Here is a 27268-nt window from a genome sequence, read left to right on the forward strand (position 1 = left end):
AAAAGCACATCAGCACTCTCGTTTTTTGTCTGTCAGTAGATATATTTAGGAACCAAAAGTTTTGTATTTCTTGGATTCTTTATTTTTGTATATATGTAACAGAAGGCAAAAGCCTTGCATTTCTTTTTCCTGTTTGGACCCAAAAGCATTTCTTCAACACAGAGGAGGCCTTGTATTTAGACACACACATATGCACATTGACTCCTGTAGCCCACAGGCTAACTGAATCGTTACCAAATGCATGTGAAAATCCGTAACGAATTGCGTCTCCGAGACATTCCTGTAAATTTCTCTATACTTTTCTGACCAAGTTTCTTGTGACCATCTAGGATGGCATTACTTTGACCAGACACTATGGCAGCTGATTGCGTGGGCTCAGTTAAATTGTAGTACACACACACACACACACACACACACACACACACACACACACACACACACACACACACACACACACACACACACACACACAAAATATGCACCCATTTGTAATAGAAAACAATTATAGAACTGTTTTCCATCTGGCAAAGAAAAAACAAAACATTTTTGTACAAGGCAGAAAAAAAAGCATTGACAAAATATTTTTGTGTACACGAAAGGCAATAAAATGTATATGACTTTAATTGAAACAGGATGTGATTTTAATTGTCTGCATGACATCACAAAAACTAAATGTTAAACCCAAATAAAATACACAGCATGTATGCATACAGTAAACTGCATTTGACAATGAGGATGAGCTTTTTTTTTCTTGTCCCTTTGTGTGTTTAGCAGAATCCAGTTTTATTAAATTTTGTAGAAATGCAGTGGAGTCTAAAATGTAAGTAATGTAAGTGAATGTGGGCCAGGGATGGTCAGTCTTCTGCTCTGTACAAATCAAAGTAATGAGTTTGGAAAGAGATCCTAAATCATGACAAATCTTATATCAAATCTTACATGGTTCCCCCTGCTCAAATGAACAGATGAGAAAATAATAGCTGTTTGAAGGTGAAGTATCAAAGCCTTTTCCCATGATGTACGTTCCTCCTGCACTGGCTTGGCTCTAGCAGTTCTCTATTTATCCATTCCAATAGTGGGGGGTTCATGCGGTTCACTGGTGAGAAAAATGTGCAGAAGGGTTAGGGAAAGAACCAAAATGTTTAAAACAATATAAATATGTGTCGCTGGTAGGTCAAAAATGGGAGGCCAGTCATGCTGAAGAGCATGAGGGCCTCTGGAGGAGAATGCCTAATTTTTTTTATTGTCCTTTCTCATCTTGTCTGATTTCTTCTCGGGGTTAACATTAATTTTCTTTGACTCTATCACTCCATTCCTTAACCTGTCAATTTTTGGCATCTCTTTCCCTCTCTTATTCTGTAGAATAATGATGTCATCATTATTCACCATCAGCTAGATGATAACACGTGAAAGATGTGTCCTTGAGTGTGTTGATGACATCACAAGGGTAAGACAGGAAAATAAGTTGGCAGTAGTTTAAGCCTTTCATCTTATGACCCCATGCTGTTTCTCCTACAAACAAAGGAGAAAGAAAAATATTTAGTCGCTAGTTTTTTAATTACAACAAATTCCGTTTGTAGCTGCGTAACTGGTCCACTAGAGGGCAAAAGCTGACTGCGTGTGTGTGTGTGTGTGTGTGTGTGTGTGTGTGTGTGTGTGTGTGTGTGTGTGTGTGTGTGTGTGTGTGCGTGTGTGTGTGTGTGTGTGTGTGTGTGTGTGTGTGTGTGTGTGTGTGTGTGTGTGTGTGTGTGTGTGTGTGTGTGTGTGTTTTTTTGCTTAGTGAGGACCAAATTGCCTCCACAAGCATAGAAATATCTGACAGTGTTGACTGTCTGGGGACTGATCCCTATGAGGAAAATGTTAATTTTATAAACAAACAAAAAATCCTACCTTTTTTAATACCACCTCACCTGAGAATTTTCTGAGAGTTTGTGAGGTTAAAGTTAATTTGATTTTGATTGTTAATTTGATTAGAATACTAGAGTTTGATTTAGATGTGAGCGTAGTATTAATTAGTTGCATGGAAGTCACTGCTCCTCACATACAGTATTTGGTCCTTACAAGGATAGAAAGAAAAATGTTGAAAGGTCCCAAAACCTTTATGTTCACCTTCAATTACTATCTATTCTAGTGTCTAATAGCCAACCTGACCTTTCCTATAAAAATCATATAATGTATTATCTTCCAAAATAGAATAATTTAAGAATAATAAAAAAGACAGTAGTAAATACACACACATTTGTTGAGAGTGACAGAGAGAGAGAGAGAGAGAGAGAGAGAGAGAGAGAGAGAAAGAGAGAGAGTGAGTGAGTGAGTGAGCGAGAGACAGAGAGAGTGTTCTTGTGAATGCACATGCACATGTATTTTTTTTTTACTTATTATTTATTTCAGTATTAAATTTGAATGTAAGCTAAGCTGATTATGCAAAGTCTTTGCTTTGTGTCTAGTCTGGTAAAAGGCCACTTGGTAAGAACAGCAGCTCAATGCAATCTGGCCCTGAACAGGCAACGATGTCTCAATGTTTATGATATACCAGCTCAGTTTACAGTCCAAGCACTCTAGTTGTAGGTGGTCCTTCTCTCTCTCTCTCTCTCTCTCTCTCTCTCTCTCTCTCTCTCTCTCTCTCTCTCTCTCTCTCTCTCTCTCTCTCTCTCTCACTTCTTCTTTTTCTTTTTCTCCCTCTTTCTCTTTTTGTCACTGTATCTTTTAACAAAAGTGAGTACAAAAGACAACACCATGCAAAAAGTAGACCCTTCATGCCTGAAAAGAGCATCTATTTCTAGGAAATTTCCCATCACCTGCTCTCAAGTGTGCATTGATGTCATCTTCCCATAATAAGATAACACCATTTTTCAGCATTTTTCCCCTGCCTGACTACACAGTGGCTGGCTGCACAGTGCACTTGGATATTTTGGTGGTGGCGTTGTTTTTGCTGACAAAGCGGTCCAAAGAAAATGCAGTAGTGGGAGGAATGGAACGATTTTTCTTCTGGCCAGAGCACCAAGCTAAATTTGCCCTGAAATAAGGCTCTCTAATGCTCCATGGGAACCACACACACTGACAAAGGGTGGCCATGTAACATTATGTGAATTGTGTTATGTCAGATCTCAGCCTTTATATCACCCCAAGATAACACATATAAGTTTATTAAAATAATACAGATTTGAAGTAAATCATGGAAAACTTCAATACTTTTTTAAGTACTAAAGTTGACTACATTAAAATGTGAAACAAGTCAATTTGTGAAGTCAATGACAGAACATTTGTATTCAAATCATACTATGAGTCTGAGCCAAGTGCCCTGACTTCTATTTTACCTTTTTGCTTTTTTTATTGGTCTTTGTAGAAACATATCACTTAATCTCTGCTTTATGTTCTTTGATGGGTGGCATTATAATGCTTTAGCAATGTTATCTCTATGCTCTGTGGATACTTTTCCCACTGATTCTTGTTGTTTAGCTTCTCAGATAAACCCCATGAGTCACTAAACTGAGGACAATTTAGCCATATTTGGCATGAGCTAATTTCTTTAATTTACAAATGGTTATAGTAATTTTTTTGTATTATCTGTTAATGTACCCATGACGGGAATGTCGACAGGGCCTTCTTTATAGATTATGGGAATATGGCTATGTCTTAATTGGAGATCTGCTTTGGGGTATATTTGAATGGGGTAGCACTTTGAGCCTGAGTGTTTTCATTTATTTGTAGTTCATCAGAGCAATGATCTCCAATCTCCATATTTCATAAGTAAGGTTGGGAATAGCTTTCATTCATTTATCTCTATCATCCATTCATGATGTGATATATGCTTTAAAAAATACAAATAAATAAAAATATATATTTCCAGATGCTATGTACTCAAACATCCTCAAAAACAGAAATTTGCACTTAGTGAGAGAAGCAGCTTGAATGTTAATTAAGTTTAGATATATAACAAGATATATAACCTAGACAGCTATAATCAGTGACATATATCTCAAAGATGTCAATAGTTTTAAAATATTGTAGCATTTGTTTTTATATGTGATAATGAAATATTACTATGATAAAATCAATTATTTCTCTGTCTCTCTTCCCCCCCCCTCCCCCTTTTCTCTCTTTCTCCCAAACACCCTTACACGCTCTTTCAGATTGAAAACCTACAAGACCAGTTGAAGGATAAGGATAAGCAGTTGGCCTGTTTGAAGGACAGAGTGAAGTCTCTACAGACAGACTCCAGCAACACAGACACAGCCCTTGCCACTCTTGAAGAAGCCCTCTCTGTAAAGGTAGAGACAAAAAGCGAGAAACAGAAGAAAACAGAATATTTAAATATAAATTTAACCCTCAAATGGTGCTGTGTTACCTCCAGGCAATATAACTTATTTTAGTTTATAGTAAAGGGTTCAATTGGTCAGTGCTATCTTCAGAAACTGAAGAAAGGAAAACATGTCAATCATTGGCTATATTACAATGCCTGATCCTCTCCTGATCATGATAACTTTACCGATTTTCTGCCTAAGCTGATTTTGAGACTTGAGTCCCACCATCTTGTCTCCGGCTCATTCTGATTCAATATTTTACACAAACAATCTCTGGTAACAGCAATTTCTAGTCACAAACAACTTCTAGTCATGCACACTAGGTTAGAGCTTCACAAACATCTTCTCCTTGTAAGATTTTCCATCACAGTGGTCACATGACTTACAGGAGACCATTTTACTTCGTCTTTCAGCACATTTGCACACGTCTCACGGCCCCATATTTTCTTTAAAGAATAGCACATTTTTCACTCATTTTTGTGCAGATAATCATCTAAAAAATCTCAGTCACTTTCATTGATAAAGAATTATTTTCAAAACAGTTACATGACATACTGTAACAAATGTATCATAGGAAATTAAAATAGTGCATGTTGCACTGAGGCAACAATGTACTATTATGGAATTGTATAGATCAATATCAGTATATATTTAATTTGTAAGGAAACAAGTTTAAATGATCTAAATATATTTGCCAATAAGATTTTTTAATGCAAGTATTACAATCTGCAGATTTTCTATTGCACTTCAAAAAGGTATAATGCACAGGTAAAACCAGTTGATGAGAGTAAGGATGAGGCGGCATCATATAATGAGGAAGATGAGGTCACAGAACTGGCAGGGAGAAATTGAAAGTGAGGATTTAGATGAGGATGAAGACGAAAGTTCCACAGTGGTAAAAAATTAACAGGAAGACATTCAGAGTGAGAATGAGGAAGCTGGTGAAGGTGAAAATAGAGGCACCTTGATCATCATTGTTGGTTCGCTTTGATTTCTGACCTGTTTGAGCTGAACAATAAAGGTGGTGTAAATACCCAGATTACTCAGGTATTTTAAATATAAATTGCTCAAAATGTGCTATTTGCGGGTGTTTTTCTGTTAAAAGGAATCACTTCTTCAAGAAGCGAGGTACATTTTGAGGAAGGAGAGTTTGTGTGTATATGCTTCTGTTCATGTAGGTCTTTCTGTGTGTCTGCATGCTTGTAAGGATAATTGTATAAGGTTATGATGATTTTTAATGTTTCCTTGAAACAACATTGTAATGTTTTGATATAATTCAATGATAATGATGAGTTGGTCATATTTGTTTTCCAAGATGGTACATTGCTGCCTGAGAGCAACTGCTGGTATGAAAGAAGTATGAAAAGCATATTTTCATTAAAAAACAGATCAATCTTATTGTTCAAGTGTTTGGTTAAATAAATTGATGATTTCATAAATATAAACTTTTTTTTTTTTTTTTGCAGGAAAATATCAAATATTTCAATTTATCATTATTATTATGGTACAATGTTGCCTTGAGGCAACTAATCTTTAATGAATAAATACATTTAAAAATAATCAAAATGTTTACTGATATTGCTATAGTGTTCAATATTAACCAGGAAAAATATCACAATTAATTTTTCCATCATTGATGTCATGATACTGTGTACCTTACAGAATCATTCTTATCATTTTTATATTAACATCAAGTTCCATTGTACTTTATTACAGGTCGTATTACTGGTAGTCTCATACTAAACTATATGATAGTTTAGCCACATTTGCATGACAGGATGCATACTGACAAGTCATATAGTCAACAATGAATCTTTAATATATGGAAGCCATTTGTGCTTTCATGACAACTTAACAAGCTGCATCTTTTGTATTTTATTGCTTTTGTACACCACCATAATGGATTTACATTTAAGCAAATTAAGCAATCAAGATGGCATTGAAGACTTTTGGCCAGGGGTTCAATAAAAATATTGCATTAACCATAAACCAAATATCTCAATTTTCACAGGCTTGAAAGTATCTGGACAATCTAGCACAATTATAAATATACGTTAGGGACCTAATGCTTGGATGCAAATCTTTTCAGTCTGCCTGAAGTCTGGGGCCCATTTAAATCTCCAAATGCCTAGTTTCCTCCCTTGATATGCTTTGTGAGGCCATTACTGAAACTGCTGCTTGTATGCTCAAGGTCAGATGACCAGTTTGGCCATTTAGGAACATTCCATTGCTTTGCTACATGAAGCTCTTGGGTTGCTTTGGCCGAATGTTTTGGGTCATTATCTGAATGGCCATCCTATATGTTTTGCAGCATTTGACTGAATCTGAGCAGAAATAAAAGCTCTATACATTTCTATACAGTAGCCACATCATCAATAAACACCCATGACTCACTTTCATTGGCATGCCTATGCCATAATACTGCCTTCACCATGTTTGACATATGGTATGGTATGTATTGGATCATGAGCCCTTTGTTTCCTTCTAAATACTCTTTTCTTCCCATATTTTTTTAATATGTTTTCTCGTACAATAGTATATCTAGCCTTTCTGTTATTAAGGGATATCAGTGGCTTGCATTTTGATTTAGTTTTCTGAAGGCATCTCTTGATTGTAGACTTTGACAATGATACACCTTCCTCCTTGTTCTTGACTTAGTAAGAAGTTCTGAATGGGGTTTTAATTCACAGTTAAAATTAATCCGTTAATTTTATGAGTACTCACCGTTAATTTTGTGAGTTTAGTTGTTTTTTGTGATCTTCTGTGGTCTTCCAGGCATTTTATTCATTCTAGCTTACCATTTAATTTCATAATTTTTATAAAGAATGAACCAAATCGTTGATTTGGCGCCTCGTAAGGTTCTTCTATCTCTCTAATAGGTTTTTACAGCCTAATGAGTCAATCCTTCACTTGCATCAACACCTCTTTGGATCACATATTAATAGTTCCTATGAACTGATATCAAATCCAAATTGAACATTTTTAATCACCACCAGACATTTTATCTTAATTTCTTATTAAATAATGAGGAAACAGATCACACCTCTCAATAATACTGTCAGTCAATTGTCCAATTAATTTTAAGCCTGAGAAAATGGAGAGGTGTAAAAATGTATGTCATTTCTAAACAGTTTGGATTAAACCTCTTGAATTAAAGCTGAAAGTCACACTTCGATTCCATTTTGCTTTTTCATTTTAAATCCACTGTTGTGTAAAAAATTATAAAAATTGTGTGGCTGTCTAAATATTTATACACCTGACTGAAAGTTATAGCTACCTTGTTCCTCTCTTATTCTGTACATTAAATTCAACCATGATTGGTTAAAAAGTATAAAGTGGCTTTGAGTAATGCATTTGAAATTGTAATCATTGATAAATTGCGGGATAAGAGAAGCAAACAACCTCAGGTAGTGCTGTATAGTTAAAATAATCAACTTATGTGACAATACGTTTCAATAATGCTGAAATGTAACTCAGCCAAACTAAACCAAAACAAAATTAACCAACCCTTAGTTAAAATGGCAGTGCTATAAACATCTCATGTTACTGTGTTCGTGCTTGCTAATCCCAATATGATTGTGGGAGTTCAAGGCTAGATGTGCTAATTGGTGGTCAGAGTTAGTTGTAAAGTTTTGTTTAGCGTATGGAGTTGTTAGATGTGCAGCTGCTTCCCATAACTATTCTGCACTGCAGTAGCTTTTGCGGCAGCTGGCTTTAAGCTTCACAGGGTGAAATGTGCAGAAATCCTAGGCTGCCATATGCCTAGTTCGGTAAAGGTCATTAAGCGGAATATTTACCAAACCAGACTTGTAATTTCTCAGAAAGTTAAGAAAGGAAGCGGCTTTTCAGAGTGTGGAATATCTGAGTCATGGTAAATGGAATTTCAATGGCATTGTTAAACATTTGTTTACCTGTAGAGCATTTGTTTAATGTTCAGTCTTATTTTTTTGTATGTAGAGGTCTCACACAAAGTCTGTCAGGAAAATCATTTAATCATGTCTGTTGCTAATAAACAATGGAATTGTAGAACCCTGGTTCTCAGTAGGGGTCCTAGAGTTACTTCTTTCTTCTTTCTGCAGCACCTGATGAACATACTCACCACCAACGATAGTGGTTTTCATTTCTATTGTCAGTTTCCTGATTTTTGCCTCTTTTACATTAGTTCATGGTCATTTTTATAGTATATATAGTATATTTAGTATAGTATAGTTTAATATAATTTTATTTATTCATATTTTAGCAGCGGATCAATATAGTTTAGATTACTAGATACTAGCTAAAATCTTGATCAGGGGTGTCAAAATAATATTATGTGCTGCAATATCAGGATTTTGGGGAGACCCTCAAGAACCAAAATCGTAATTTGATTAAGACTCTTAGAGGTTTCTAGGAAAAAGAAGAAACTGAGACAAAATGGAAACTATTAAAATAAATGAGCTGAATAATTTCATTGTATTCTCTGTATAATGATTGATTCTTGAACATAAGCTAAATTATTAGACAGTCCAAATGAGTACATCCACAGTCACCTTTAGGGTATCCATGTGGTACTAGGCACTGTACCAAACTTTTTGCCTATCTTGCCTGGCACCAATACTATAGTGTTAGAACAGGGGTACACAACAAACCCCAAAATCCTCTGTTCCTCCAAATCGATGGCCTCCAGTAAACTTGTTGAAGGATCGCATTGATTTAGCTCAGGCTGGTATATAACCACCAGCTTGTGAAATGTAATCTACAATTGTCTGTACACATTGACCTTACTGGATCCATCCTTTTGAGTGGCAATATAGGCTTCCTTGTATGATTGGAGTCTTCTTAGCTGGGACTTGCACAACAGGTTTGTTTCTATTTTATCTCTGAGCAGAATGCAGGCAGACAGGGGCTTTCTTGATGGTCTATGGCCTTAACTTGCTGCAGCAGTATGTCTGTGTCCTGAAAGCAGTGGCTTTTTTCAACTGTTTCCATACATCCTTGTCAATGCTGGTGTACTTCTTCATACTGCTAATGTCCTACTAGCATTATGTTTGCATGAAGCAGTCCATGACCACTGTCTAAGCTATCTGGGAGGGAGTCTGATCAAAGCAACCCGAATGCCTTATGGCATGCATTTACAGAGGTAACATCTGGCAAGCACCTCCACTCATGGAAAGGGCACATGTAATCACAGTGTATGGTAAGGGAGAATGTTTTGATCAAGCACATTGACTGTGGTAATACGGCTTTTTTATGATGCAACTGTTCTCTTTATGGTTGTCTCCAATACAAGCAATATCCAGCACATTGGCTACTGTGACCACAAACCATCAAGTCAAATATATATATATATAAATGCATTAAGTCCTTGAAGTGTCCAGAAGTAAGTGGACACCTGCCTGTGACACTAAACATTCCACCAAACCTCAGTGTCTCCTTAAATCTCTCCCAGTTGAATGAGCAAAAATCCCCAGAGCTAGGTTCCAAGATATATTATATAGAAATGTGGAGTCTTTTATAGCAGCAAGGGGTATTAAGTCCAAATTAATATGAATATTTTAGAACTGGATGTTTAACAAGTGCATGTTGTTTAAATGGTTGGTATCCGCATACTTGTGTACTATACAGACCATACAGAGACCATATAGAGTAGCTCTGAGCCAGCATTATTCTAGGTGCCTTTACATTTTGTGCCTTTACCTTTACCTTTTAGAGGTCAAGTATTTCACCAGGCACAGTTACAGGAAATGTTAAACAGCAGTTGATAAACCTATAGACATTTGCGTGAAAGAGGCACTATTATTGTTACTGTTTATTGTAGTTACAATATTACAACATTATTGTTAAAATAATTTCTCTTCATACATCTGAATGCATATAACATGCAATCAAAGTGCACATATGAGACTGCATACCCTACTAATTTGTTTCTTTACTCTGTTTTATTCTGGGTCTGTTTGATATATTCAGCATTGACAGGTTTGTACTCATAGGCTGTCTTTAAAATAAGCATCATAATTCTTGGTTAATACCTTAAATTGCTCAGTCATGTAACTCTCACCTGCACATTTACTGCACACTTTTAGACAGTGTCTTATTGCACCTGGGAGATCTTTATTATAGACATTTATTAGTTTTCTTCTACATTAAATAGCTGAAAGCTATTTAAAACACACCTGAGTGAGTGAAAAGCACCATTGTATTTAGAATGACACACATCTTACACATATGTATATACTTTTATCTTCCCCCTTACTTCCACTAACACTGCCTTATCCACCCCACCACCCCTTCCCATTCTCAGGAGCGAGTGATAGAGGAGCTCAGGGAGAAGAGAGAAGACTGGGAAATGCAGGGGGAAATGGAAGTCTGTAAGAAGGAGAACAAGGAGCTGAAGGACAAGATTACTTCCTTGCAGGCACAGCTCTTGGAGAAAGAGGTCAGTGTCCTCATGGTGAAAGGATTAAAGTTCAGAATGGTAACTGATATAGCTAACCCATTGGTCAGTGGTTAACTGCTGGGTAATTACTGTTCTGTTAACCAGATAAGTAACATACAACACATGCCAGGTCGAAGCATAAAATATCAGGAAAAAAATCAGGAAGGGGCCAACACTTTTTCACACCACTGTATATAGCCCCCATCCTTATTTTTTTCTTTTTTTTTTTGCATGTTTGACAATTTAATGTTTCAGATCATCAAACAAATTTAAATATTAGTCAAAGATAACACAAGTAAACACAACATGAAGTTTTTAAATGAAGGTTTTTATTATTAAGGGAAAACAAAATCCAAGCCTACATGGCCCTGTGTGAAAATGTGCTTGCCCCCTAAACCTAATAACTGGTTGTCCCACCCTTAGCAGCAAGAACTGCAATCAAGCATTTGCGATAACTTGCAAATAAATTTACAAATCTTTGCAGAATTGTTGTGATTCAGCCACATTGGAGGGTTTTCAAGCATCAACCGCCTTTTTAAGGTCATGCCACAGCATCTCAGTAGAATTCACGTCAGGACTCTGACTAGGCCACTCCAAAATCTTCATTTTGTTTTTCTTCAGTCATTCAGAGTTGGACTTGCTGGTGTGTTTTGGATCATTGTCCTGCTGCAGAACCCAGATTTGCTTCAGCTAGAGGTCACGAACTGATGGCCACACATTGTCCATCAGGAATTTTTGGTAGACAGCAGAATTCATGGTTACATTTATCACAGCAAGTCTTCCAGATCCTGAAGCAGCAACACAGCCTCAGACCATCACACTACCACCACCATATTTTACTGTTGGTATGATGTTCTTTTTCTGAAATGCAGCGTTACTTTTTTTTTTAAGTTCAACTTTTGTCTTGTCAGTCCACAGAGTATTTTCCCAAAAGTCTTGGGGATCATCAAGTCTGAGCAAATCTGAGAAAATTCTGGCAAATCTGAGACGAGCCTTTATATTCTTTTTGCTCAGCAGTGGAACTTGGAACTCTGCCATGCCGGCCATTTTTACCCAGTCTCTTTCTTATGATGAAGTCATGAACACTGACCTTAACTGAGGAAAGTGAGGCTTGCAGTTCTTTGGATGTTGTTGTGGGGTCTTTTGTGGCATCTTGGATGAGTAGTCACTGCGCTCTTGGGGTAATTTTGGTTGAGGTTCACCACTCTTCCAAGTTTTCACCATTTGTGGATAATGGCTCTGACTGTGGTTTGCTGGAGTCCAAAGCTTTAGAAATCGCTTTATAACCTTTTTTCTGACTGATAGATCTCAATTAGTTTCATTCTCATTTGTTCCTGAATAGCAGCAAGTAATGCACCTACATTGTCGTCAAATCCCATTCACACACTTTTCTTGAGGTTTAACCTGAGACCCCACCTGATGTGGACAAGCAATCGTAATGCTACAGTATTCTGCCAACTCATTTGACTAAGCAATAATGAGCCAGTTGTCAATGTAAATCAATGTGGATGCCCCGGAGTCACAGAGAACTCATAGATGCCCCTTTCCACAAGTGTGCAATAGAGACTGAAATTCCAGTGTTAGAAAAGGAATATTCTGTGTGTACTACAGTGGGCAGTACACAGTTGAACTGAGGAGGATAAGAGGCAAACTAAATTCTGAACCCACTCTTTATGATATTTAGAACCCCCTATGATACAGTGGTATGCAAAAGTTTAGGAACCCCTGACATTTTCCATGATTTGCATTTATAAATATTTGGGTGTTTGGATCAGCAATTTTTCAAAATTTTGATCTATTAAATAACTGAAGGACACAGTAATATTTCAGTAGTGAAATGACATTTATTGGAACTGTGCAAAAATGTGCAATATTCATCAAAACGAAATTAGACAGGTGCATAAATTTGGGCACCCCAAAAAAAAATCCCATCAATATTTATTAGAGCCTCCTTTAGCAGAAATAACAGCCTCTAGACACTTCCTATAGCCTGTAATGAGTGTCTGGATTCTGGATGAATGTATTTTGGACCATTCCTCCTTACAAAACATATCCAGTTCAGTTAAGTGTGATGGTTGCCGAGCATGGACAGCCCGCTTCAAATCACCCCACAGATGTTCAATGATATTCAGGTCTGGGGACTGGGATGGCCATTCCATAACATTGTATTTGTTCCTCTGCATAAATGCCTGAGTAGATTTTAAGCAGTGTTTTGGCTCATAATCTTGTTGAAATATCCATATAGAGTGGAATCCATGCGACCCCCAACTTTAACCTGTTACAAGTCTGCATCTCGTTAACGAGCCACCACCGCTAGTAGGCGAGATTCCCAATACCGGCACTGGCCACACAGTCCCACAGCATGATTGAACCTCGATTTTACTTTGGGTAGCAAGTGTTTTTCTTTGAATGCTGTGTTCTTTTGCCGCCATGTATAATGCCCCTTGTTATGACCAAATAACTCAATCTTTGTTTCATCACTCCCCAGCACCTTATTCCAAAATGAAGCTGGCCTGTCCAAATGTGCGTTTGCATAAATCAAGCGACTTCATTTTTGTGGCATGTGTGCAGAAAAGGCTTCTTTCGCATCACTCTCCCGTCATTTGAGAGTTGTTTTGAGGCCTCCATGTTGCCACTCTTTAGAGTAGAGTCAAAGAGAACAACAACTTGCAATTGGACACCTTAAATACATTTTCTCATGATTGGATGCACCTGTCTATGAAGTTCAAGGCTTAATGAGCTCACCAAACCAATTGTGTGTTCTAATTAATCAGTGCCAAATAGTTACAGGTATTCAAATCAACAAAATGGCAAGGGTGCCCAAAATTATGCACCTGTCTATTTTCGTTTTGATGCATATTGCACATTTTCTGTTAATCCAATAAACCAATATGGTAGTTGGCCATACTACCAAATGATCCGGAAGAGATATCTTATTGATCGAACTAGCTTGAGAGAGCTCACAAGTGAGTGCTATGTAATGGTCAAGTTTTCTGATAGCAATATGGTGTCTCAGTAATATTTCAATAGATTTGTCTTACTAACTTCAGAATAGAGAAAAAAGTGAATGACTGTGAATGTTATTTCAATAACTATCAAATGAAATATTATAATTGCTGGCGAATCACTGTAGCATGACAGGGATAAGACACATTGGGACATGCTGTTATAGGAAAATATTTCGGCATGAATAATCAAAACCACCCCAGCATGAAAATGTTCTTATACTTGCAGTGCCTAATGTGCATTATTACGTACAGTACAGTTTCCCAGATATATATATATATATATATATATATATATATATATATATATATATATATATATATATATATATATATATATTTTTTATTTTTATTGCATGTGTTTATATGCAAATAATTATTTTTATTAAACTAAAGAAAATTGTAGAATTTATATCTGCACTGTAACTACTGTGATATGACCAGTGTAAATTATGTTTGAAATGTTATCCTCAACAATAAAAAAGTAAATACTATACCCTCAGGATCCCACCTGTGTACACAGGCCCCTTACTAAAACTGCCAATGCTTTGTTCTTACTGAGAGAGGAAAGAGAAAGAAAGAGGGAAATAAATGATTGTAATTTATAGTTCTATCCTTTAGTCCTCATCCCCCTTTTTGCTAGTGCAGACTCCTTATTGTTCCAGGGAACATGCTGGGGCAATCTTTCAAGAGTGCTGAAATTTACGAGAATGTTTTCTTTTATATGCACACATATCATTCCAGGAAAATTATATCTTATTGCACTTTGACTCTGTGCCACAAACAGTTTCAAGGAATGTCCCGCTTGTCTTTTTTCGGCAATACTCAAAATCACATAAACAACATCCGCATTTTAAATCTTTAATTACAGTATTAAAAGCCTTCAAAAGTTAGGTAACATATGAATGTGCATATAATCATTTTGTTTACATAGCACACAGAGAATGTTTAGAGGATATTTAGATTACTCAAGAATAGGTGTTTTATAGTTTTATTGCTTAAGTGCAATTAAAATACGTCCCAACAAGGAACACTAAAAATTCAGGTAATTAGGACAGTAGACTCTTAAATTCTAAATCTAAAATCTTTCTTTAAGGGCTTTTCAATGAGTTCTTTGTGTCACTAAGGGTTTTTAGCTTCTTAAAAGTGTTGTATCAATAGTTGTTTTCTAGTGGGAAAACACTCAGAGATCTAATAGGGTTTTACGAATAACTTTCAAAGATCCTTAAGATCCCTTCAATCAAAAAACAAAACAAAACACTGTTTTCATGTACATATTTGTAACAGTCATAGCTTATATGCATATGCATCTAATTGTATTTCCATTTTCTATTCATATTTCTCTATATTCATCTCTTCTTGTCCCTATTTATCCATACTATGTGTTGTGTATATATACAGTACTTATATACAGTATATACTCATACAGTACTTAAAAACAGGCTTCACTTTTGAAGAGCATTATTTGCAGGGGGGTAACTGTTTAAAGAAGGTGGAGACCCATACTCCATGCTGTCGGAAATTTCTGATGTGGGGCAGTGATATGTCTGCTGTGCAAATAAACAAAATGGGACTGTTTTGGAATTGCAAACCAAGCTTTCCTGATGGTTATCACACAAGCATGAAGTTATCACACACAGTGGCTGTTAAATAGCATATGGGCATTGAAAAACAGAACAGAACAAAGGTTGCCAGATCATAGGCATATGTGGGTAGTGTTCAGTTACTTAAGTGAATAATGCAGGGATGGAGAGGACATTCACTGATTTTCCTTGAGTACATTTTTCTTAAGTAGAGGTGTTTGAAAAGGGCTTTATGAATAATATCTAGACCATTGTATTTGAGTCCCTCTATATAAATAAATAAATAAATAAGATTTAAAAACAATGCTAATATGGTGATATACGAATAAGAAGATGGTAATAAATAAACATCTGAAATAAACTTATATTCTATGTTATATACATTATCCTCATACTAATATCTGTGAATTACTGTTAACCCTAAGAGAATAAAAGGCCTTCATGTTTTTTCACTTATACACTGGTAGAAAGCTGGGGTCAGCTAAAAGAGACACCAGAATTCTATGTGTGCATTTTGGGTATTAACTCCACATTATGCATGCTTAACTTCAGAAGCATGCCATTACTTGTAGTGTTACTTTAGCACAGACTAATTCACCCACAAAGTACTTAATTTGTCTATATACTGTATAATGTGTATCCATTTGTGGTTCTGTTACTGTCATGTTGAGCCTTTCTTGGTTTACTTATATGGTTGAAAGCTCAGACTCTCCTGGAAAATTGTCAGGTGTGTTTGTTATGTGTATGTTGTGTGGTTGTAATTTCGTAAGTATGTGTAATACTTTAAAACCACACACATACACATACTGAGACTCTGTGATGACCTTCTGATGGCTCATCATTTTGTTTAAAAGTGCAGTTTAGTCTGGAGGCTGAATGACGTTTAGTATATAAAGCACTTGATGTGTAATGGGTAGTGTAAACTAAGCATGGAGTGGATGGATTTTGGCCAGTTTTGTGGTTGGATTGTTAGAATTTCTCTTCACATTTTTTTTCACATTTTATTCCTTCCATCTTTTGTTCTCATTATTGTTTAAGTCAGATCAAGTAAATAGACGCAGCACAATGGCAGAATTTGGTGAACACAAGGGGTTACACTGTATATGAATAACTACAGTTCATAAACAAACTAGACACATTAAAGGTTACATTGTACTGAATAGATGAATAAATAGTCAGACACAAGAATGTTCATATGACCAACGAACTGTCTTTTCCTTCTTGTTGTCTGGTCTTTTGCTGTATTCACCGACATACACAGATCAGCCATAATATTAAAACAATCTGCAAAATGTCTGTTGGTCTCCATTGTGCAAACAATACAGCTTTGACCCACTGAAGCATGGACTCTACAAAACTATGAAGGTGTGATGTGGTATCTGATAACAAGATGTTAGTGGCAGATCCTTTCAGGAATTCTTTCCATCCCAGTAAGTTGTGAGGTGGGCTGCCATGGATTAGACTAGTTTGTCAAGCACATCTCAAAGAGGATCAGATTGAAATCTGGGGAATGTGGAGCCTGGTCATGTACAGTGGTTAGCATGGGAACTTTGACTAATGCAATGTGTGTTCTAACACCTTTCTATCCTTGTCACCATTAAGCTACTTAGCAATTTGTGTTACAAAAGCTCTTCCGTGGAGTCAGACCAGATTGGCTAGTCTTCCCCATGTACATCAATGAACCTTGGACACCATTGATCCTGGCACTGGTTCACCAGTTGCCCTTCCATAGACCACTTTTGAAAGATACTAAACACTGTATAACAGGAACACCATACAAGATGCAGATTTACTGACCCAGCTGTCTAACCATTACAATCTAGCCTTCGTCAAAGTAGCTCAGCTTCTTGTGTTTTCTCAAATTGCCTATTTCTACCTCATAAACTTTGACAACTGACTTTTTGCTTGCTACCTAATACACCCCAGGCCTGCACAGTTGCCAGTGTAACAACATACTGTACAGTAATCATTGTTATTCACTTAATCTGTAGTTTTAAAGTTAGATCTGCTATTGCATGTATACAATGGGATTGGGTTCAAAAGTTTGAGATTATACTAATAATATGGGAAAAAGTAAAAACAAGAAAACTCTTTTATGCAACCAGATTTTTATGCATTTAAATTTCACATTGTTTCATAATTTTTGACATGATTCATGTTTGTTGATTTTTTTTACTCAAAAAAACAAAACAAAAAACAGCATCTTAACAAGGTTGTGCAGATTTTTAATATTCATAGGAAATAATGAAAATTGTTTTCAATATCATAATTTATAATGACAGTTGCGTTTGCTTTTGGAATATTTTTAAACCTCAAAGATACATTTAGTCATTCAGTCACTATGACATGAACTGGAACAGATGCAAAATTGACATTGACACTAAATACACACTTTATTGTCTTTAATTCCCCTTTAAAGACATTCTGTAATATTATATAATATTAATGCTAGTACCTAAAGCTAACCCTAACTCTGCTAATCTTATTTGTAATGAAAATTGTTGAATGTAATTAGAAAAGAGTGCAAAATAGAAAATTTTTTTTTTTCAATTTTGGACCTCAATGTACACACATACTGTATACTGTATACGCACACATAACAAGAAAAAAATTGTTAAACTACCCTATCTGTTTCTTTCCCAATTCTTCTATTTTTACCTTTTTACTTGAAGGTAACACAACATTGTATTTGCTAATGTCTAAAATGTATGCATATAATGAGTCAGATTTCAGGGAAGCACAGTGTTGCAAGAGGGAATATTTAACCTAAGAGTAAAAAGAGTAAAAAACCTCCAGTCTCTGTGTACTGACTGTGTGAAGTTTGGTACATTTTTGCCATGACCATTCATATGTTCTACAGGTTCTTTAGTTTCCAAAAAAAAAAAAAAAAAAAATATATATATATATATATATATATATATATATATATATATATATATATATATATATATATATATATATATATATTCTTTATAATGCTTGTGATGAGATATGATTCTAGATTATTTGATTTGTATGATTTGTAGTCTTCAGTGACTTTACTGTGTTTTTAGAGAAGAGCTTTCTGTCATCTAAACAATAATTTTATATGATGATCATTATATAGTAGTGTCACTGGAATAACACTGAATGTTTTTGTCAGCTGAAAGCAACACCTGGGAGATGTGTACCTTTCAATCTCAATTTAATGTCTTCAGTGTTTTACTCAAATGAAAACAGTAATTTTCTGATCTTTTAAAGTTGCACATTCCCAGCTATTACAACAACAAAATTAATCAGGAAACCATGTAGTAGCAGAAAAAAGTTAATTCTTATTTCCACATCTATCTCCTGGTTATTTATTTATTTATTTAATTTTTTTGAGTTAACAATTCCTGTTCCTGTAACAATTGGTGCCTTGTACTGTCAGAAATACACAGTACATATGGTGGTCTTGTAAAAGATTTGGCAAGTGAGAGAGTAGTTTAATTTCATAATGAATTAGAGGAATGAAAACGACTTATGAAAGACAAGCTCTGGGGAGATATTCTTGAGAATGGAAACCACATGAAAAAAGAGCCGCAAAGAAAAAAAATTGTTTATGTAGCTCAGTTGGCTTCAGAAACAATTTATTTAAACTGCATAAATTCACCGCCAAATATAAAGGATGTATTGTGTTTTAGTATATATATATGCTGTTTTACCTATTTCGATCATTTATTAAAAGGTTTCTAATAAGAAAATCCTCTTAGCAGTCCTGTCCAATTAAAGTAATAATTTTCCAGTAAAGCATACATTTAAGAAACCTTAAAATTGGGATGCAGATTTTTGCTGTTAAAACTGGTGTGAAGAAAATTATTAGATAATGCTAACGGGAATGGGGGTTACATTTTCTTAAAAAGCTATATATATTGAATTTTACAAAAAAACAACAACAACAACAACAAAATAATATTTTTATGTATCATACAGCAGAGGTATTGAGGCCTCCATCATGCTAGTGGAGTGAAGCAGTGAGGTGGATGCAAGTGCAGGTGTAGAAGGCTTTAACATACACTATAGCAAATATATTACAGTAGCATTTGCGACCATTTGCGAGGAAAAAAATACTGATACTTCACAACAAAGATATGACACATGAGGGTTTAAATACACTGACTAAGTAAAACTACAAACAGGTGAGAATAATCATGATTGATTGTGCTTCCACTAATGGAACAACTAATAACAAGACATGAGAGGAGACAAGTCATGAATCAAAACAAATACACGTGGCATAGTAAATACACAGAGAACAAAGCATATAAGTAAATATAAGTGGACTTGACATTGCACTAAAAGTAGAGCGCTCTGCATCAAAGCCCGAGGCAGGGAATTATGACATTATACAATATTTCTTTGTTTGTAATTGTAAATAGTGGCTTTACATTGACTCCTATGTGTTCCACTGATAAAAATCCACTATCTGACTACAGACCGAAGATTTACGTGTAAAACTCCAGACCTTGTTTGCCTTGCTTTAGCATCACTTGCAATTTTATCCCACATGGTGGTTGATGTAAAACACCACTGTGGTGTTGTCGGTCCCCACTAGAATATATGTGAGCCCATACATATATTCCAGAGAGTTCCTGAAGTTATTGGAGTGTTAACCACGTGGCTTTAATTTTGAGGATGTTAATATGCTGATGTCAAGACTTGTATTGGACCAATGCTTTAGGAGTGTGCTTAAATCTTTATTTTTAAAGCCCTGACTAAAACCAATCTTGCTATCACCCAAACTGGGGGTTGAGTTCTGGTTACTGATGCCTGCAACCATTTCCACTGCACACATATTAACCGTGTACATATAATACTATATTAATCCTACCCAGCAAATTAAGGTTAACTGCATTTTGTTACTATGTCTCTCTAAAAAGGGCATCTCAGGAAACATTTTGAATGCCACACTTTTCAAATCACTCCACCTAGTTAATTATATCATATCAATTTATACAGAAGAAAATAGCAACATAAAATATGTATTGCATTGCACTCAAATAATAATGTGTTGCCAAAGAGAACACATAATCTATTATCATTGTTCTTTTGTGTTTTTATTAATTGATTACTTAGTCACTAACCAGAAACCATATTTTTGTCAGCTCTAAACTATTTGCCTATTAACTGTGTGCCTGTGTGTATGTAAAATCTTTTTTTCTCTTTCTTTTCTCCAATATAGAGCCTGCTACATGGAAAATCATTGGTAAGATGCACTGAAAATAAAAATAATTGTAATAATAATGAACCTATTAATCTAAGATATTAATCGAGCACATGAGCTATTTGTGTTGTTGTGACTGTGTTTGTAGTGGTTGTCTACATGATCAGATTCTTAATATATTTCTTCCAGCACAGATTTTGCACCTATTTTTTTTTCTAGAGAAGACAAAACAAGGATAATAAGAAATTGTAAGGAAGAGATAGAGCATAAGAAAAATAAAGGAAAAAAAGGCTATCTTTAAACAGACCTCGCAAATGGTAATACAATGGTATAAAATTTATTCTGGAAGAGAAAAGCCTACAAAATGAACCTGTTGTTTTGAAACATTACTGTTCATGCCCTGCGATCTCTTTCATTCTTGTTTCCCCACATTTATATATAGAAATTAAAGCATATTTACATATGAGTTGTTTTAAACAACTGAATATACAGTATGTCACAGCTTACCAATAACATATTGTACCTAGTAAATCAGTTGCATTTTTTAATTTATTCTTGGTCTTTGCATATTTATGTGTGTCTGAAGGCCCCTGAAAGACAAGAGTCATCACAAATGAATTCAGAGATCTTAGAGCGATTAAAAGCCATTGAAAAAGAGATGATCTACCATAAAGAGGAATCTGGAAAATCTAAGGCAGAGGTGAACAGACTTTTGGAAGTTCTTAGAGAGCTGGAGACAGAGCGCACTGAAAAGGACAGGATAATCTCTGAACTAGAGAGGTAACTATCATGCAGCACCTACACATGACTCAATCTTTTGCTAATCTTCAGTTACATGATTTTATTATTTTTTTAAAGTAAATCTTAAATCTATTACATGAAGACCAAGTTGCCAAATTTCCCGATGTTCCTGGACAGTACAGTGTTTATAATGGTTGTTTCACTAACCTCTGATTGTGTCAAAGTGAACAAACTGACCTGTTACAGAGCTCTGACTACATCAGCTACATCAGTTATCAGGCATATAAGGAGTATGTGTTTCCAAAACGGTTGATGTGAGCTATCATGTGTCTGTGTGAACATGCTGGCTTTGTACTTATTTCCCGTTGAAACATGAATGATGTTCCTTTAATAGAGTTTGTTATACAGCCAGCACAGCAGCAGCAGGAGCCGCTTCACTTCTTCACTGTGGCAGAAAGAATGAGGAAAGAAACACATACCTTCTCCTTCTCTCTCATTACTGGCGAGCAAGTACACAATTATCGAGTGATTTACACGTTGGCAGTGGCTGGGTTAGGACAACAAACAGTGACAGACACCCACAGCATTGCCATGCATAGACACAGACACACAGAATGATTTAGTGTCTGAGTGTACTTAGATTAAAGACTATGGTGCCAAACAAGCAAACAGTTGGTGGTTTCTTGGTTGTATACGCTGTTGGAGGTCTGGAAAGTGCTAATATGTTTATTACCTATGGTTTGTGAATTTTTAAGATGAAGTGCATACTGCTCTAGGCAGATATACACTTAGGCCACATAATTAGGAATACTAGATGTCAGAGAGGTATAAATTCTTCATGGAACAAGATTTTGAAATGATTGCTAAGGTAATTTAATCAGGTTTGTAGGCTGCACATTTGTGCTGCAAATCTTTTATTCTTCCACATCCCAAATGTGCTTGATTGTGTTCAGATCTGGTGACTGTGGTGGTCACTTAAGTAAACTGAACTCATAGTTATTCATTGGATGAGTCAGCAACAATGTATACAATGGTCACTTGGAATTAAGGGGCTCAGTGTGTGCCAAGAAAACTTTTCCTACACCATTACACCACCAGCAGTAGTATGGACTATTGACACAAGGCAGGTTGGGTCCATGGATTCATGCTTTCGACACCAAAGCCTATTCATCTAACATATGCATGTCACAGCAATAATTGAGATTCCAGACAATGTTTTTTCAGTCTTCAGATTTTCAGTCTTTTTCGTCAACTGCCCAGTTGTAGTGTACCTATGCCCTCTTTAGCTCCAGATTCTTTTTCTTGGCTGACAGGAGTGGAACCTGATGTGATGAGTTCTGCTCTTGTTGCTGTTTCACTTCAAGGTTGGTGTGTTGTGCTTTCTGAGACACCTTTCTAGTCATAATGGTTACCCTAACCATCCTGTCAGCTTGAACCAGTCTGGACATTCTTCTCCAACCCTTCCAACCCTTAATAATAAGGTATTTCAGTTGCCATATTTTATCCAGAATATTCTTATAGTTCTGCCCCTTGTTTGCGTTTATATAGAGTAGTTTGTATATATACTGAAATTTGTATGCCCATTTTGAGCAGTTTGTTTCTGTTAAGTAAATTAGGGTAGGTACTCTATTTCCATTAGAGGTAATATAAAAATAATAGCTAAGAGATTATATCAGATTTGATCCACTATATCAGATTTTCAGCGGGTCAGAATTTTATATTTACTTTGTTATTATTTATTTCCCTTGCTATAAATTGCTGAAACCTGACTAAAATGCTTAGGGTAGGCTTCTCACAATACTCACAATAAATTTTGCCATTCCTCCTGACAGAACTGGTGTTTGGTTACTGAGTTCCTCGGCTCAGTCAGGTTTGTGGGCCTCCTTGCTAAAACAGGCTTTTTAAAAAAAGATCAAATTAAGTCCGCTCATTTTCTGTGGGATTCTGGGTTGTCTTTAAGGCTATTTTTTACAGCTTTGAAGGTACAGTATGCTTAGGATTGTTACCCTGTTGTGACCAAATTTTAACCTTCTGGCTGATGTTTTGTTTTTGTTTCAGTATTTCTAAATGATCCTTCTTCCCCTTGATGCCATCTGTGTTTTGATGTACACTAGTCACGTTCTAGTAAAGCACCCCACAGCAGCATGCTGCCACTCCCATGCTTCTCAGGAGGAATGGTGTTCCTCACATTAAAAGCCTCATACATTTTCCTTTATACATTGCCCTGATTATTATAGCCAAACCGATCCATTTGAGCTTCTTTCATGCATGACAAACCTTTTAGGCCATGGTGATGTTTGTTAATGGTAGATGCACATTTTTGGCACCTGATGCTCCAACTCTTTCAGTTCCTTTGTTGTTGTCTTGAGGTCCAGTTGAACCATTAAGACCAAAGTTTGTTCATCCCTGAGAGTCAATTTGTTCCTCTTTCCTGAACAAAGCAGTGGCTGTGCAGGCCTTTTATAATTGCAGACAATTGTTTGGACAGATGCTTGTGGTACATTGAGTTGTTTGGAAATTGATCCAAAAGGAACCGGATAAGTGGGGGTCCACAATGTTTTTCTAGGCTCTTAGCTGAGTTGCTTGGATTTTCACATGGTATCAAGGGCAAAATGCATTGTCTCTAAAGGTAGGCCCTTTTACAGCCAGCATTCATTTTCATACCAGCATTTTTATTTTCACAAATGTTCACAAGCTTGCTCAAACAAGTCTGAACAGATGCTGGGGAAGATGGCTTGCCAATTAAATTAGATCAAAACTCACTGAACCCCACAGATTAGTCCTTTTAGTCCCCACAGTTTAGTCCTGGACCTTTTAGCATTTCATTAAAAAAAAAAAAAAAAAACTACAAAAAGAACTACTTCATCTACAAAATCAAAATGAAAATGTTCAAAAATGAAATACAACCCAAACTTTTAATTTTTGTTTTTTTATTTATTTACATGATCTTGTGGTTTTCCACACAGTGACTCATATTCTCATGTGGGTATTGTACTGATTATTCTTTTTGTATAAATATAAAAGCCACGTGTACTGTCAAAGGGGTGAAAATTTGTTGTACTCAAGGTGCTAAAATTCATCTCATATCTTTCTGTCTTCTTTCTGTCTTTCTTTCTTTCTTTTCTTCTTTTTTCTTTTTCTCTTTGTATGTGCTTCAATGTATGCACGTTTTTTGCAGCCATCATACAGTATGTTGTGCCTATATCAGATATATTCTATAAGACTTAAACAAAGAATGAGCTATAAAGTATCATGTACTATGTTGTACTATGGTATCTAGTGTAAAATTTGTTTAGATGCATATAATTTATTTCTATCACTTGTTTCCTTTCTTAGTTTAGGTACAGTGGTGTCCAAAAGACTGAGGCCACATTGAATAGTATCCAAAATTCAACCAGGTTACACAATTTCTTGGTCACTATTTGAATGCAAATATTTATCATGTTAACTGCACAAACATGAGGAGTGTGAGTCAGCTCGAGTTTAAACAGTTAATGAAGCAAAAAGAGGGCATACCAAACATTAATATGGAAATGTTTGTGTTTGTTTATGATTCTATTTTTCATTAAACTCACCTGTAATATAAATATTACTTGTAATGTTGTGATTATGGTATATGTCTAAAAAAACTGAAAGATGGCAAAAATCTGATTTACAATCCTCATACTATATTAGACAGAAGTTACATTTATGCCATTTGGCAGACATCATTCAGACCAACTTACATTTCTCACTTATAGAACTGAGAAGTTTAAGTATTTTGCTCAAGGGTACAACAGTGGCAGCTCAGCCATGCTGGGATTTGAACTGAACTGCTTCACAACAAGCAGCAGGACTTCTGTCAATGACTACAATGTTTTTCAGAAGTTTAAAGGGCTTGTTTGGAGTTGCTAAGCCAGTGGTGGTGGAGTTTGGGGTTCAAGCACCAGCACCACCAAGCTGCTGCTTTTGAGCAAGGCTCTTAAGCCTCTTTGTTCCATGGGTGCAGTATCATACCTTTGCCTGAGCTCTGACCCCAACTTCCAAAGCAGAGAAAAGAATTCATCTGTGCTTTGATGTATGTTAGACAATCCAAAGGGCTTGAACTACTGGCAACATGCATGCAAAAACATGCACTCAACCACTGATTTGCATTTTCTGATTAAATGTAATTGTACCTTCTGTTTAAAATACAAATATCAACTAAACACTAAACGCCTTGGAATGAACATCCAGGCCTAATTTTCCTTATATCATCACTGAATGGGCAGATGCCCACAGAAATGCCAAAATCTAGTGCAAACGTGTCCCAGAAGGGTAAAGATTACAAGAACATCCAAGGGAGGCCAATTATAGAATGGGGTGTTCAAAAAGATCATACAATTGTGATGGCCAGTTGACTACAATTGTTTGGCCATTTAGGGTATTTTTATTAAAAGTAGAGATCAATGGAAATTTAATTAGATTATTTGCATTAACACTAACACTAAAATTTTAAAATGTGCACAAATAGAGATGAAAAAGCACATTTATACTGCACATGTCTCAGATCATCTTTTGAGCCAGATGTATTTATTGAACCCTGGTCAGTGTAGTGGTCTCCTACTGTCACGCTTTGTACAGTACATGACTTCCTATTGCAGAATGAATTTATACTGCAAGTAGCAGTGCAGTCAACACCACCTTCAGAGTGGTGCACAAGTGCATGTATGTGTGCGTGCTTGTACTACAGAGAGATGGATGACAGGGATGTTCAGAAGGTTGTTGGATTTGGCAAGCTGTGGTTGGCTGCAGTAGTTTCGTCTTGGCTGAAGCTCCAGCTCTCTTGAAAGGCTTTTTCCACTTCAGTTAGAAAGCGCATCTCTCTCTCTCTCTCTCTCTCTCTCTCTCTCTCTCTCTCTCTCTCTCTCTCTCTCTCTCTCTCTCTCTCTCTCTCTTACTCTCTCGTGCTTTCTTATCTCTTGTCTTTTTTTGGATAAGCCACTGATAATGGTGTAATATACCTCCTTCTTGCTCATACTATTTATTTTATAATAAACCTACTTTATCACTGCTCAAACACACCCAAAGCATTTCTCAGCCTCCCAAAAGCAATGAGCAGTGTCGGTTTAGGAAGTTCACTGATTTAAAGAGCAGAAGATTACCTCCCTATTGCCTTAGAAAAATGCTTGATTAATTTTTTTTATTATTTAAGGGAATTTATATTAAGGGAAATACTGAGTCAAAGATAGAAGCATGATAACACTGTAGTTTTGTTACGATTTAGTTATATGCACTTGATGCTAGTCAAAAATTTGTATATTTTAATGAATGGAAGAGGATGTTCCAGTCAGGAAACTTATATATGGTAGGTGCAATAGCTGAGCTGTGTTACTGGAGTATTTAGCACATGCTGTGCTTAGGAGATGCTCTTTTGCCATATATTCATCATTGTGTAATTTTATGGACTTTTGTGAGCATCAATAAATGTAAATCACAATTATACATTTATAAAAATTATGAGGTGCATGAAGGACATTTATGACGTCAGTGTTGTTGAAACTTTTTTCAATCTGGTGGGGATATTTTTAGTTTGGTTTGGTTTAGGAAAACATTTACACACACACCTTAGATTGACAAATGAGTTGCCATGACAATAAAGGTAATAGATAGTGTTTGAAGAATAATAATGTGACCTCCTCCCATATTCTGACACTAACATTGAATGATGGTGATTGTGATGGTGTAAGATTATGGTCAGATTTATGATTAGGAATATGATTATTTTGTTTTTGTGTAAGAGTCTGCATGTGTATACATATGTGTCCATGGAGATGGTATGTTATTTTAACTCAGTCTTGTCTACGGGGCCATGTTCTCTACTGCATGAATGATTTATTTCATTTATATCAATAACTGAACATTTGAATGTTTAACAAAAAAATGCATCATCAAAATTTTATCAGCATGATGAAATATCAAAACTATTTTTGAAGTATTTTCAGTATTTACTGAAGATAATGTATAGCAAAGATTAAACTATAAACCTTTTTTGTTGTTATTGTATACTGGCTCATAATGGA

At 35.8% G+C, this 27268-nt stretch overlaps 1 protein-coding gene across 3 annotated transcripts in view; it reads left to right on the top strand.

The window, feature by feature from the left end:
- The window catches only part of LOC113655954 (ERC protein 2), a 197390-nt gene that overhangs the window by 61043 nt on the left and 109079 nt on the right, over positions 1–27268 (top strand). For all 3 annotated transcript variants that reach the window (XM_027166833.2, XM_047822836.1, XM_027166834.2), the window contains 4 exons: positions 4131–4268; positions 10582–10716; positions 20505–20528; positions 21073–21266. In XM_027166833.2, coding sequence (XP_027022634.2) covers positions 4131–4268; positions 10582–10716; positions 20505–20528; positions 21073–21266 — 491 coding nt within the window. The remainder of the gene's footprint in view (positions 1–4130; positions 4269–10581; positions 10717–20504; positions 20529–21072; positions 21267–27268) is intronic.

This window comes from Tachysurus fulvidraco, chromosome 14, assembly GCF_022655615.1.
Source record: "Tachysurus fulvidraco isolate hzauxx_2018 chromosome 14, HZAU_PFXX_2.0, whole genome shotgun sequence".
In the NCBI taxonomy this organism is placed as follows: domain Eukaryota; kingdom Metazoa; phylum Chordata; class Actinopteri; order Siluriformes; family Bagridae; genus Tachysurus; species Tachysurus fulvidraco.